The sequence below is a fragment of the Arctopsyche grandis genome, chromosome 11 (genome assembly GCF_051622035.1).
Source record: "Arctopsyche grandis isolate Sample6627 chromosome 11, ASM5162203v2, whole genome shotgun sequence".
Taxonomy (NCBI): domain Eukaryota; kingdom Metazoa; phylum Arthropoda; class Insecta; order Trichoptera; family Hydropsychidae; genus Arctopsyche; species Arctopsyche grandis.
In genome coordinates this window covers 28,178,884-28,194,758 of record NC_135365.1, presented here as the reverse complement: position 1 = coordinate 28,194,758, position 15,875 = coordinate 28,178,884, and the positions used below count along the sequence as shown (strand labels likewise).

General features: G+C 31.1%; 1 protein-coding gene across 1 annotated transcript; it reads left to right on the top strand.

Annotated features, from left to right (window-relative positions):
- Positions 1–564: 564 nt before the first annotated feature.
- LOC143918635 (cadherin-AgCad1-like) lies at positions 565–8,831 on the top strand. The gene is made up of 8 exons (XM_077440577.1): positions 565–648; positions 726–786; positions 918–1,058; positions 3,469–3,740; positions 3,817–4,050; positions 4,266–4,458; positions 6,524–6,600; positions 8,697–8,831. The coding sequence occupies exons 1-8, from the start codon at positions 565–567 to the stop codon at positions 8,829–8,831; spliced, it is 1,197 nt and encodes a 398-aa protein (XP_077296703.1).
- Positions 8,832–15,875: the final 7,044 nt, after the last annotated feature.

Sequence of the window (15,875 nt, the reverse complement as noted above, 5' to 3'; positions counted from 1 at the left end):
CATTAATTTACATCGCAATGTCATCTGCGCAACCCCACGAATATCTCATCTTTCGTACATGCTGAAATTCAAACAGTTAAAATGCAATCGAAAGAGCATGCAGGCTGGTGGTTTGCAATCATTTGCAGCAAACCCAATAAATATTCATAACATTATCTGCGATGCAATAATTTCAGAAGTATCAAGAAGAAGCTCAATTTATGATAGTTTACTTAAAGATTTTCAATTATTTTTTAATTTTGAAATAAGTCAAATATGTTGAAAGAATAATTTAAGAATAATAACGAATGTGTTGAAAGAATAATTTCAAAATATAACAATGATATTGGCACATATCAAAAGCGAAAATATTACGAATCCTATCGATAATTATAAATTATTAATTGGAGGCTTAAAAACAAATTATCAATTGTTTCAACGTTTCAAAATATTGAAACAATTTTAAGAATATTTCTAACACTTCCTTTATGCAATTCAAGTGGCGAACATTCGGTTTCAGTTTTAAAACGAGTTAAAAATTGTTTAAGAAATTGGTTAAATGAAAACAATTTAAATAATTTATCGATGACGTTTATTGAAAGTGATGTGGTGCATTTATTAGATTGTGATAACATAATAGATAAATTTGCGGGATCAAAAGCTCGAAAAGTACCAATTTAAAATATTTATACTCTCTCCCCCCCGTCGTACATCCTCACTTAATTTGCGCGACCAGGATACAACAGGAACAAGAGGAACAGGCTTTTCAGAACAGTCCTGCAACCAACCCTGGCCACTTTACTCCAGGTATATACAAGTATTATACGTATGTATAGTACATACAAATATGTAGATATTAGATATATGTAGGTGTGAAAGTAGTATATAGAACTTTGGTGTGTTCGATCGATATACATAAGTAATGGTTTTTTTTTCAGAACAATTGTCAGAAATTAAGAAACTCACCATGTCCAGGTTGATATGTGACAATATTGATCATATAGAGTTGTTGACGCAAGCACCAAACGCTTTTATTTATTTTATAAGACCAGATGTTCCCGGAAATGAACCAATTGAATGTCACAGCTCAGTAATACCATTTGTCGATTTGATGCCATGGAAAGAATTTTAAAATTAGTAAATTTCTCGAGTATAATTTTATTACGGATATTCCATTGGATCCGTATTGTTGAAGCGTGTGGAATTAATGGTCGACTTGGGTATCACTTTTGATCCTCAATTCAACTTTCACAACCACATCAAGACAGTCGCTGACGTTTCCTTTCGTCGACTTGGATTTGTCTTGAGATATGCTAGATTATTCTCCAACCCCGCTTGTTAGAAGTAAGCTAGAGTATAATGCGATTGTGTGGAATCCGCATGAACCAAACTACTCTCTTATTATCGAAAAAGTGTAAAAAGCATTTCTTCGTTTTCTTTATAAGAAAGAGTATGGGTACTACCCATATCTCTATCCTACTCCTTTCCTTTTGGGCATGCTTGGGTATAATTCCCTTGAACTTCGGAGAAACTTCTCGTTAATTCGTTTCGTTCTCCAGCTATTGCGTGGTAATACGTCATGCCCGTTGTTGCTGGAACAGTTGGGACTTTATGTCCCTAATAATTATGTGCGTGGTAGACATCATCATTTGATGGTTGTACCTGCTGCTCGCACAGTTCTTTTTCGAATGGCTCCTATTCCAAGAGCTATTCGACTTCTCAATGAAATCGTTGCTGCTGTCCCTGAATGTGATATTTTCCACCTTGGGGAGCGTAGATTATCGGATGTTATTTTAAAATATTTATCTGGTAACCTGCGCTCATCATTACTTTCTTAATTTGAATGTGATGAATGAGTGGAATCTTAATCTACTCTCTTCCATTTGGGCCTCGCTGTGATTTTTTTTTTATTCATATTTTGTTGATTTATTTTACTTTTTCTTTCCCCTTTGTACATTTTATGTACTATTTTATTTGCATTATTATTTTCCTTTTATTATTTTTTTTACTTATATTATCTTTGTTAAATGTAGACCATTGTGGCGCATTAGGTTCTTCCTGTAATGCCACAATGGTCCAAAACTATTAATAAAATAAATAAATAAAATTATATGATAGTATTAATTTGTTGTTCATAAATTTTGTATATATTATAATACAGTATTTTAATTGTACATGTACGTGTATTTTTGATTAAAAATAATAAAAAAAGATAATAAGAAAGGAAGTTTTTAATAGTTTGGTTAAATATGACACATTTTATATATTTTACATAACACTATTTTTCATTGTCGTTTTTTTTAATTCCAATTTATTTTAAATTAAATAGTCTAGAGCAATGTAAACTATCGTTTTATTATGGCCCGTTGAACATATACACATATGTACATATATCTATAAAATATACATTAAATATATGTTGAAAAACTGTTACCAAGAAAGTAATCGACTACTTTTAATTTCATATTCCCTGCTTTAGTGGTGTATGCGTTTTATTTTCTGAAAAATTATAATTAAAAGATTTAAACATTCCAACACTAAGTGACACATTCTCAAAATTTGATCTCTAATACATTCAATATTATCAGATATGTGATGACGTATCACTTATTATCAGTCTTATCCGACTTTCCATTATTATTATTTTGATATTTGATTGTCAGTATCGTTCATTGTGGTGTTAACGATAGATCGTTCGCGAAATAAATCGTCGATACTGCGAGTGCTAATTTTATAGTGGTAAATAAATGTGTCTTATAAATAATATTATATAAATAATATATACAAATTATTTATGTGCTATATTAAAAAAAGCATATTTTGATATACGAGTCAAATTAAAGTTATTGGGAATTTACGCGGCTCAAAGAAAAATATTATAAAAACAATTTTGTTTCTACAATTAGAATAGCATAAAAAAATATTTTATAGATTTAAATTGACTCCGAAAATAAACATAAAATATAATTATCCACATATATCAGTGGCGTGCGGTGAAATTCTATCTCTTTTTGTCGTACAGCCTTACTTAAAGTGCGTAAGCAGGATACAAGGGGGACAGCCTGTTCCTGTTTCTATTCCTATCCCTAAATTCTACAAATATACATTTTACATTTTTAACAAATTAAATACGACACAATAGTGCGATGATTAGATTTTTACTATATGTACATACATACATATATATGTACATAAATGTACATATATAAGTATATATATATATATATATATATATATATATATATATATATATATATATATATATATATATATATATACTATATGGGCTTAAACCCAAAATATGTGGATTTTTACTATACATATGTACATATTAATACACATTAATAATAAGAGCCTTGTAAAAATGACATATTGTACATACATATATAGGCTTAAACCCAAAATATGTGTAATATGTGTAATGTCAAAGATAAAAAAAATATATAAACATTGTCGATATGTATAATATTAATTGAAAGTAATTTTCAGGTTCTGGTAGAGCGCAAATTGGACAGTTCGACCTTGGCAATAATCGGGATTTGGGAGCTGTTGTAAAGAAGCGTGAAACAGATCCAGAGGATGAATATTGGTATATAATCGTAGAAAAGAGACAAGATTATGAAATTTTTTCAATGCAAAGATATATAATAAATATAGAAATTGTGGAAGGTTCAGATATGCGTAGTGATGTGATATTTTTGGATATCAACAACATTGATGACAATCCTCCATTTATACAATTGAGCCCATGTGATATACCGGTAAATGACTAAAATAATATACCCAAGTAGCAAAATAATTTTTGAACACACGATTGCACATTTTGGAAATTTACAGGAATTGTATGAAGGTCTTTCTAATTGCACGTATACTGTAACTGACGCTGACGGAGCAATTAGCATAAATGTAATGACTTTTAAAATAGATGAAAATAGTATTGAAAAAGATTTATTCCAATTTGTAGAAAAACGATTTAATGATGATGCATTTAAAATGGAAATAACCATCAACGTAATAAAGCAATTAGACTTTGACAAAATTCAGTTGCATATATTCACATTGGAAGCTTTCGTGAGTATTTATCACTAATCATTTTCACCATTCAAACAATATATTTTTTTATATATAAAATTATATATTATGTAAATTAGCTCAGTTGATCTGAATATTGATGAATTATTTTTAATATCATTATTATTATATGTTGTAATGTTTAAAAAAATTTGAGTGAAGACAAATCACAAAGTGGATAGAGTGTGAATTTAACAGTTTTTCTTTGTTTGAAGGATTCTCTCCCAAATATCGGAACAGCAAAGCTAATAGTTCAATTGAAAGACATGCCACCCAAATGGACAAGTATATTTGCCACTCAAAGATTCAATGAGAAAACATCTCAAAATTTTAAACTGACGGCAATAGATGGTGACACGCAAATTAATATACCAATTAAAAATCGTTTAAACGACGCTGGAAACGAATGTATGTTAAAATATGCACCTACCGATACCTGAAATCAGTTAAATTGGCAGTAGGAAGAAAAATACATAATTCTTTTGTAAATATGATCTGACCTAGAGAATTCACCTATCTAGGGTTCATGACAAGGCTCATAGACTAGCAATTAAGATCTAGAGTTTCCTACTGCCATGGTAAATGTAGTAGGGTATATTATTTCAGGGCTTGAAATTTTCACAAATGGAAGCGCTCGATAATTTTCAAAACATACTTTTGATTTTTTAATATTTCTTAAGAAAAAGTAAGATATTACATATTTAAGAAATAATAACAAGATTATTTTTCGCTCGTAAGCAGAGAAATTATAATATTTCTCTGGTTGTAAATGCGTATCGTTGTAATTCAAAACATCAACGATGATCTAATTTTAGCTCAATCTCTTTAGCCTAATTTTGATATTTAATTTCAATTTTTGCATTGGCTAATAGGAAGACACTCCAAATTAGACCTACAATGCAAAAAACTGATAAACCAGGCAATTGTGAAGCCAATATGGACATATGGCATACAACTGTGGGGATGCAGTAAGCCATCCAATATTGAAAAAATGCAAAGATGTCAAAACCAGTTTTTGAGGATTATCACCGATGCATATCGCTTCGTCACAAATGAAGAGATCCACAAGGACCTTAAAATCAAAAAAGTAAAAGAAGTCATGCGAGAATGCGCCGGGAGGCACGAGTTGAGACTGCACCGTCACCCTAACATAAAAGCGTTGCAGCTATTGGACACAACTCACCAGCAGAGGCGTTTAAAGCGAAAAAAGCCTCACAAATTGGTGTTCTGAATGTGAGAGATTCAGAAGCCCAATTCACAATTTTGGGGACAGAGTAATGATTCCGTAGTGCCCGTACATGATCTGAAGAGCAACGATATCGCTGGTGATGATTTATCGGGAATCGATAAGATGGCACAAAAAAAAAAAATTTCAATTTTTAAATTTAATTTTTATATCGATATTTTGTACGCTACTGGTTTTAAAAGTTGGCCTGTGGGCCGTTCGTTGGTTTGGTGCGTACGCAGCATTATAACAGTGGCCCATTGAGCTCATATTCTATACCAAACTTTCTCAAACATCTGAAAATATTTTTCGTCTGTGACGAATACTTTTTTTTAAATTGAACATATTAAATACGGATGATATGTTATTTACAATATTATAATCGATTGACATCTTTGTTTGTGATGAGTCAGGTAACATTAGTGGACCCAGATTGTTAAACTGTTAGCCAGCAGCGTGGCTCGGTCGTTAAGCGTCTGCTTAACACTGAGAGGCGCCGAGTTCGATCCCTTGAGCTGACCTCGATTGAAAAGAATTTTTCTGAGTATATCTGTAATGCTGCTGGTCAGACCAGGATTTGTGACTCCTGGTTGATCGTTTCCTATCAGAGTTTGCCAATTTTCTCTGATTTCATTGTTGAAACGATTCCCGATTAAAAATTGGCTAAAAATCCTTCCTACCCACTATGTCACCACTATTTGAGTATGATTAATGTAAATATTACAATAAAAATGTATGTACAATTCATAGATGTCTCGTTAATTGTCGAGTTTAAGTCAGTGTCTCGTAATTTAGCGACTTATATAATAAAAAATGCTGTATTGTTTGTAATTTGGCCAGGAAGGCGCATTGGGGTTTACCTGTAATGCCTTCCTGGTATGAAATAAAATAAAATTAAATAAAAAAAAAAAAACACAATAGTTTTCGGCTATAGATAGATCTGCCTCTGGAGGAATTAAAATGTAAAGAATTTTACATACAATTAACAATTCAATATTGCAATACTGGCATACGATTTTGGGCAATAAATATTGAATTTAAATTTTTTTCAAAACTTATAAAAGGGAACGGAAATTTTTGATTTTGAGGTAGCGCCACACTTTTGAATTTCATGAAAAGGAGCGCAGCTCCCATACGCTCCCCTCCATTTCGAGCCCTGTCTTATTTCAATTATATGTAAAAAAAAACAACAACAAATAAATATAAAATTTTTATACATTATTTATATTAACTCATTTGGTCTTCCAGTTGAATTTATCCACACTGGAGAAGACAGCGGTATTCTAGTTGTGGATCCAATAGATCGTGACGCTGAAGAAAGGGAAGTAAGTAGATAAAATTATGTGTATATATATATATATATATATATATATATATATATATTATATATATATATATATATATATATATATATATATATATATATATATATATATATATATATATATATATTATATAAAAAATATTATAATAGATTTTAATAATTTATAATAGAATCGTAGCTCCCTTATCAGGCACAAGAGCTTCTCTTATCTGATAAGGTATACATGACCAACTATGAAATTAAACATTATATCCTGTAAAATTGTATGTACTATGTAACCCATTTTTTTATATTACAAATAAAAAAAAATGATTACTGACAAAATTAATTTAAATTTGTAAATTAGAAAATGATCAGTAGATCGATAGCTATTAAAATAGATTATATATGCAAAATTATTATATATGCAATTTACAGCTGTTTTATACACATGCCTGTCACCTATGGTGACATAAATAAAATTATAAATAATATACGAACGATCAATAAAAGGAAAATAAAGAAAAGTCACACACTTACGAGATGCTGAAAATACAATTTGTAGAAGACACGTATGCTCGTAGTATGTACATATACTTTGAGACAGTTGACTGCAATGTGACGTGAAAGTTTGACGACGCCGTTAGCACTCGGGGAGTTGACAACCCCTGTCAGCCTTTTAATTTCATTTTATGGTGGACGTTTACGGGTTGACAACAGATGCTTTTGATGCCTACGCGAAAACTTCAACTCGGGGGGAAAACAATTCACACACACTCTTGACACCTATTTGATCTAGCACCACTTTACAAAATAAAATAAAAATTCGAATGTGACCAACCCATGACTTAATCTATGTATTTGAGGAATAGAAGAAGGCCATAAAACAAAATTCGATAATTAAACATATATACACGTTCACACATACCGGTTATGGGAGCATTTTCGATTCGAATTAAGCGCAAATGTAGGGAAACTTACACAAGACAAAAGTTCTACTTTCGGTTGTCGGATTTTCTTCGAAATTTTTTTATTAATTAAAATCGATATAATAATTATACACATTAAATATCAAAAAAATAAAAATAATTCAGAAAGTCAAAATAAAATAATGAAATATTGTTTAAAAAAAAATACTACTATCAGTTTACGAATATATCTTACGAAGCTCTAAGTTTGTATATAGAAAATACAAATATAATTTTTCAGCTTAATATATTCAGGGGTATGGGGAGAATCGTTTTCATAACATTTTTGACTTTTCTAAGCGGAACAAATCTCACTTCCGGTCAATTAAATTTAGTGATATCTTTTTATTTTCATCAAATTGATACAATAATTATATTTGAATTTTTTTTTGACGAGCACACGTGCTTAAGGGGTCGCAAAAATATAGTGGATGAAAAATGGAACAAAAGTAAACTACCACTTCCGGTTGACGAGTGCTTACCAAATTGTATATCTAACTTGGTATTAAGCTTAAACTTCTAGATATGAAATTTGAGTTCAATAAACTAAAAGGTTTCTGATAAAAACAAAGTAAAAGTACTACTTCCGGTTGAGATAAATTATAAAATTTATAATTTCTATTACATGTGAAAAATTTTCAGTCTGATTCCGTTAGCGGTTTGGGAGATAATTTAATTAAAAAACTTAAAAGAAAGAGGACACCCATAAGGGGGGTATCATCTGCTACTTTCGGTTGACGGGTGCTTAACAAATTTAATAAATAACTTGGAATTAAGCTTAAAATTCTAGATATGAAATTTCAGTTCAATAAACTAAAAGGTTTCAAAAGTTTAAAAAACCTCGATTCTCTAGAGTAAAAGTACTACTTCCGGTTCAGGTAAAAATATTCAAATTATATGAGCGTATAAAATTTATAATTCCTATTACATGTAAAAATGCAGTCTTATTCGGTTAGCGGTTTGGGAGATAATTGAATTCAATAACTTAAAAAAAGAGGACACCTATAAGGGGAGGTACCATTTCCGGTCAACTTAAAAATTTGAAAAAAATTTACATAATATCGATAAAAATTTCAGTAACCGACACTAAGTTTCAGTGTAATAAGACGAACAGTGTTCAAAAAATTCCTAAAATTCCACTAACACACAGACATTTTTTCTAGACCATGAAAACGAATCAGTGATTTGCATGATCACAAAACTTTATCAATTGTTACAACGTACACAAAACTTCATCAACGTAGAACGTAAAGTAATAAAAATCAGGTGTATTACAGAAGTGTAATTTTTTGTTGAAAAAATTATAACATGCATTACAATATGAAAGATGGCAACGAACACGACTATACAGGATCAGGCATGTCACTAGTCTCCGAGAAATGGCTAAATCAGACAATTGGCTGGAGATTTGCAGAAAATCTCTTTGTGAACAGGCAGCTTCATATGTTGTATAGGTAATAGGTTATTGAGCTTTTTTTCCTATTATGCTGTACATGAACATAAGAATAATATAATACTATGATTACTAACCATATTAAATTAAATTGAAAAATAGAACATGATCAGTAGATCAATGGCTATTAAAATAGATATAAAATGTATTGTGAACATAATTTCGTAATAATAAAAAGCATTTAAAAATCAAAAATATGGAGGCTGCTAGCTTGACTAGAGCATATTCGTAAATTAAAAACGATCGCCATATATCTGGCAAAAGGTCGACGTTCGATTAATGAAAAGTAATTATTATATGAGGAAGCTTTAACGATCGTTAAAGCCGACGATAAAAATTAATCGAATTTAAAATCGCCACTGAAAAAATGTCGATCGCAAAAAATGTATATTCGATTTTCGCGAAATAGGAAAAGCGTCTCGCATTTTCGATATAAATATTACAGTGGAAATCTGGCGCAAGAGAAATGTATTCAAGCTTTCATATAATATATAATCTATGTATGTGTGCGTATAAAAATTTCAGTATAATTACTGTAGTTTCAGAATGCCAGAGTACGTTACATTAAAATCCTCTTCGTCTCATATAAAAAATTACTCAACTTGGCTTCTTTCGTTTCCTTCCTCCTTCCTTAAAATTATGTGAGCTTTTTTTTCACTCTCGCCACTAAAGCTTAATTTATTTCTGACATCGAGGCGCCCATTATCTTTTTTTCTGCGTATTTTTTTTTCTCCTTGCAACGCATTTTTCTTTTTTCGCGAAGACCGCCTTATTTTTCATTCGAAAACGTCTCAATTGAAGCTCTTTATGTTGTTGCTTAGAACTTTCAGATACGGGATGTCCGCAAGCTGTGTTTGAAACTCAAAGAGAAGTTCAAAAGTTCGAGTCTTGATTATTTTAAAAATGTTATTAAATACCCAAAGTAGTATTGAAAACCATATAAAAATATATATTACGATTGTTTTTCATTTGGAATGATTTATCTTCGTTAAATAAAGAAAGAATCGACGGTAAAATTTTCTTTTGTCTTAAGTTTGGGTACTATTTCATATTCTCATATGTATGTATATATTTTACTTTTCCTTTTTCTTTCTCCTTATGCATATTTTTAGGTACTATTTTATTTTTATTTTTTTGTTCATTGTGAAACTAAGAATAGGATTTGAGGATTTTATTTGTTTGATTTTTTTTTCTTTTTCTTTTGTTTTCTTTTTTTTATTTTAATTTTTCATTTTATCATGTTTTTCTGCCTTTGCATTTTACTTTTTATTGTATGTATTTTATTTTATTTTTTTCTTTATCAAATTGAGGCCATTGAAGCGCATTAGGTTCTTCTTGTAATGCCACAATGGTCCTAAACTAGGGGTTCCAAAAAACCGCCCGAAATAAAAAGCCAGTTTTCGGTTTTTTTACAAATAAAAAGCCGGTTGGCCGGCTTTCACCGGTTTTAGAAAAATACGATTTTTTTAAGTTTAAAATTTTTATATCGAAAAAAAAATGTAAATATGTATATATTTGCATAATATATATCTATATTATGCAAAAAAAATAGTATTTTATAAATGAAATTAAGTTATAAACATTATGAACTTTCATAAGATCATTACTTTATATTATTATTACAAATAATAAAATTTGTATTATATGTACATATATCACAGTCGTAAAATGGCAGATCCTAAATACGCACATATAATTAAATGATTTAAATAAGCTAGATATATTATAGATAAAAAGATTTCAAAGTTGTTTTTACGCATCTGTTTTAGCTTAAAAAATCCAAAAGCAACCGTTGCAAATTTCGGAAACGAATTGATTCGAAACGGCAAATTCATTTTATCACGAACATTTTAAATCCATAAAAAAGTAGGTATGTGACCTCAATATTTAAAGGGTAATACCTTCGAAGAAAAATCAATTATATTTCTGAAATTCCTATGCATTTTGCCATAAATCATTTGACTACTTTTTTTGATGTTTTCAAGTACAAGGATGCTTTCTATACCTGAAGTTGGGTAGGCCATTGAAACTACATACTTTCAATAATATTTTATTGGTTTATGACCTGGTCCATTACTAAATCTCAAAGAAACCGCTCAAGAAAGAAAGTAGTGTAGCTTTTTTTTGTTCAAAGAAATATACGCCTATACCTAAGAGCGTTTATACACATTTATTTTGATCTTTCATAGAAATTTAAAATTCATAATTGTTAATTTTGTTGAAAAAAACATTAATTAAAGAAAACCTTAAAAAGCCGGTTGACCGAGCCAAAAAGCCGGTTTTCGGTTTTTTGAAAAATGGTCAAAAAGCCGGCTTTTCGGTTTCGGTTTAAACCGGTTTGGAAGCCCTAGTCCTAAACTAACTATAAATAAAAAAAATCTGGATAAACGTCAAGCACTTTTCAGAAATTCAAATTTCAAACGCGTCTAAAACGATACTTTTTCTCCATCGTAATGGCGGAGAATATATTTACTTATATTGATGACCAAAGTGAGCAATATGGCAAAGTATGAAAGTATGAAAACGATCGGATAAGAGGCAAATTTTTGCCTGAACTGTAATCGTAAGTGAAGCTAAAAGGAGGTATGTAAAAAAATAGTATGCAATTTTCTTTATCACTTTCGTAACAGTCTTGTCAAAATTCGTACTCAATGAAGCTTTATGTACATGAATTTCTTTGAACCATTATTGCAAACAATAGTGGTTTTCTATTGAATTTAATCAAACTATCCTTAACTACTTAATCACCGCGCGTTTGTAGGAACCGATTCGATTATTTTATCATACGTGTTTAGTGTCAACCCTTGACACTACCTCTTGAATATATTACAAACGAAAAATATCGACTTTTTTCAATTTCATCAGTATCAGGGGATATTTTTAGATGTCACTGTGAAGAAACCAAAATTAATTTCGGGTTGATTGTCATAGGTACATAGTAATATTTACAATTACTGCAGGTCTAATTATTTGGATTTGCGATAGTTTGAATTTCCTACCGTGGGTTTTGACTGTTTTCGTGACGGGACGTAGTGCACGCGGGGTGTGGAAAAACGACCGATAGGTGGAAAACGCTGTGGATTTTCCCGGAAATGAATCGTGCTCGAGGCTACTTTCTCCCGCTTTGTTCAATTAGGTTGCCTTTGATTACCCGAAAGGCACTGTAACCACTCTCTTTCTCTCTTTCTCACTTACTGTGAACTTCCATCCTTCATTTTACACTTCGTTCCCCTTTTCAAACCTCCCAACCACCCCTAAAATGCAGCTGAAAATTGGACGAAAGCAAAATTCGCTGAAAACGCAAACGACACACTTCACTGTATAGAACCTTAATTCAATGGATAAAGTTTTACGATTTTACGAAAAAAAACTTTTTAAGTTAAAATTGGAACTTTCATTTTTTTTCTAGTTCGTGTACCTTCAAACCGTTTAAAATTATATAACAAACAAAATACTTTTATGCAATATATTCAAGTGTTTGATATTGTTCGTATGTTGCTCTGTGTATAAATCTAGAACGAAGGATCTGAACATTTGAATTAAAAAATTAATAAAGTACCGCAGGTGAAAAGTTTTTCAATTAAACTTGAACCTAACAGTGTTTCACAAACTTTTCCGATGACGGGACACTTTTTATTTGAGAACACAATGACGGAACACTTCTAGTTTGTAATTTTCTCAATATAAATCTCTCAACCTATGTACATAAAATTCAATATATTAACAATGAATGACGCATCCATTTTCCATAAAAAAATATCTAGGGAAAATGAAAATCAAAATATGTTTACATTTCATATTTGTTTATTAGGAATTTAAAAATTGTCTTTATTGTGTATATATGTATGTATATATTTTTTTTTCTCGTTTTATTTTTACGCAACTATTGCAACGATAATTGTTCCCTTCCTAAAACTCTTCCGATCACTCTGAAACTTTGCCATTATGCGAGGTTTGGCCTCTGATAGAGATTTCAATTGTATCCGCTTAGTCGACAGTGAAATGTAATCGTAATTAACATGTTTCAAGATTTGAAAATTTTGGAGTCGGTGACGGTATTTGCTTAGAATCTGAAGCCTTGTCTGTTTGACATTCCGCCTCACTGGTTTTGTCAAATTTGAATTACTTAAACGCCTATAACTTTATCTTTTTCACACTATATCTTATAAAATTTGCATTATAGGCTCTAATTATATTAACTCCCCCAACAAATGCAGTCTGAGAAACCATTTCGTCGGAGAACGAGACGGTTATCCGGCAATATAGCACTAGAACAAATGCACACCACTGCTCTATTAAAAACTAGAGTAAAAGTACTACTTCCGGTTCAGGTCAAAATATTAGGTTATTAAATTTTTTATATCTATTTCATGTGAAAAAAATTCATAGTCTAATTTGGTTAGCGGTTTGGGAGATAATTGAATTCAAAAACTTAAAAAAAGAGGACACCTATAAGGGAGGTACTGTTACATTCGTGGGTGATGTGTTTTTTTGTTGTTATTAATATTTCCGCTGCCACCAAGCGTTTTTGCGGAACGCTACTCCGTAAATAAAACTCACTTTATTTTATAAGATGATTATCTTCTTTAATAGTAGTAAGTATACACGAGATTAGTTAGTATTACACGTTACTAGTTAGTAGTTTACTAGTTAAGTCGTCTAATCGCGAGTCACTAGTTAGACGGTTCAATTGTAAGTCAGTGATTAGTAAGAGACGGTTCGGTTGTAAGTCAGACGGTTCGATCGCAAGTGATAAGTAAGAGACGGCTCGATCGCAAGTGACGTTCCATATGTTTAACATCAGTATATATTTAATAGACGTAACAATTTGGACCAATCATAGTTCGTGATAAAATAGGGGGGAACTCGAGTTAAGTAAAACAATATCTTAAGACTTTAATACTTTGACCCTTGAGTGTATCGAGAAATGGTTTTCACACAATTAGTTACGCAGCTTTAAAAGGGTTTTTGAGGGAATACGATTCGAGTCGAGTCGTGTGAAAAATGCTGGTAAACTAATTAAAGACAATATTTTTAGTGTTTGCATATGTATCTCTTGAGGGTAGATTTCACGCAATTCGTTGTGCGGATTAAGAGTCGTGAGAATAATGCAGAAAAGCGATAAAGTTAGTTGAAAAACGATATTTTTAGTGTTAACATATGTGTCTTGAATGTATCGAGAAATGGCTGAGTAGATGCACGCAATTTGTTATGCAGGCTTAAGAAGGGCTTTGATATTTTTGGGGGAAACATAATTCGTCTCGCAGATTGATTTAAAGGTCGTGGGAATAGAATACAGCTAACATAAAACAAATAAAGACTTATGTAGATATAACAGTACCATTTCCGGTCAACTTAAAAATTTAAAAAAAATTGACATAATATCGATAAAAATTTCAGTAACCGACGCTAAGTCTCAGTGTGATAAGACGAACAGTGTTCAAAAGAATTTCAGTAACCAATACCGAGTTTCTGTTCGATAGAACTAACGGTGTTCAAAAAATCTCCAAAATACCCAGACACATTTTTTCTAGATCATGAAAACGTGATCAGTAATCGATTCTGAGTTTGAATCAGTAAAAATTGATTTGGGAAATATAAAAAAAAAGTTTTTTAAAAGCATACCTCTTCTATAATTTGTATATAAAATTATTATTTTGAATAAAAATACCAATAATTTTATTTTACTACCGCCATCTATGCTTAAAACTAAAAACTGGATAAACGTCAGGCACTTTTCAGAAATTCAAATTTCAAACGCGTCTAAAACGATATTTTTTCTCCATCGTAATGGCGGAGGATACATTTAATTACAATGATGACCAAAATGAGCAATTTGGCAAAGTATGAAAACGATCGGATAAGAAGCTAAATATGTAATAAAAATCTCGAGTTCGAATTTTCGCATTATCACAAAACTTCATCTATTGTTACTGCGTACATAGATAAAATAAACATCGCAATTTACCTAACAGTACAAACATACAATATAGCAATTAAATAAAAATTTAAAGAAAAAAAAAGTATGGAATATTATAAGCCCGCTTTAAATGCCGAGGAATTTGACCCATAAAGCCCTCAACATGAGGCCACCCCCCCCCCCAACGAATACAGTCTAAGAGACCCTTTCGTCGGAGAACGAGACCGTTGTTCATGAATATCGCACAAGAACAACCGCACATCACTGTTCTAATAAAAAAAACCACACTGTATATAACCAGTACAACGCATGAACACATAAAGCGCGCATGCGTTTGGAAATAATACCTGAAATGTGCCGTGCGAATGCACGCACACCTCAAGTAAACATACATGTATGTATGTATATGCGTGCATAAGCACACACACACACACAAACACACAAACACACACACACACACACAAATACACACACACACAAACACATAAACACACCTAAACAGCAAACGCACACTCACACACACATTCACAGAATAAAAGAGAATAATTATCTCGCAGATAAAACCCAGTGAAGAGATATACTTTTAGTCGTGAAATGTCAGATCTGACATATTTGGCCAAAAATCAATATATATCGTGTATTACCTTACAAGAAGCTACACGCCAAATTTGAAATTTATATATACATATGAGAGTTAAAACTATAAATATTTATATATTAGAGATAACGAGAACCTATAGAGCAAATTTTATAAAATATAGAGTGAATTATAGGCGTTTAAACAATTAAAATCTGATATGGCCATATCAAGGTGAAAAAGTTGGAACACACGGCACGAACGCTTGTTAAACGTCAGGAAGCTCTACGTGCCCCGTTTTTAAAACGCGTTGTATACGATATTTTATCTCCAAAGTAATGGCAGACGATACATTAACGTATATTGATGACCAAAATGA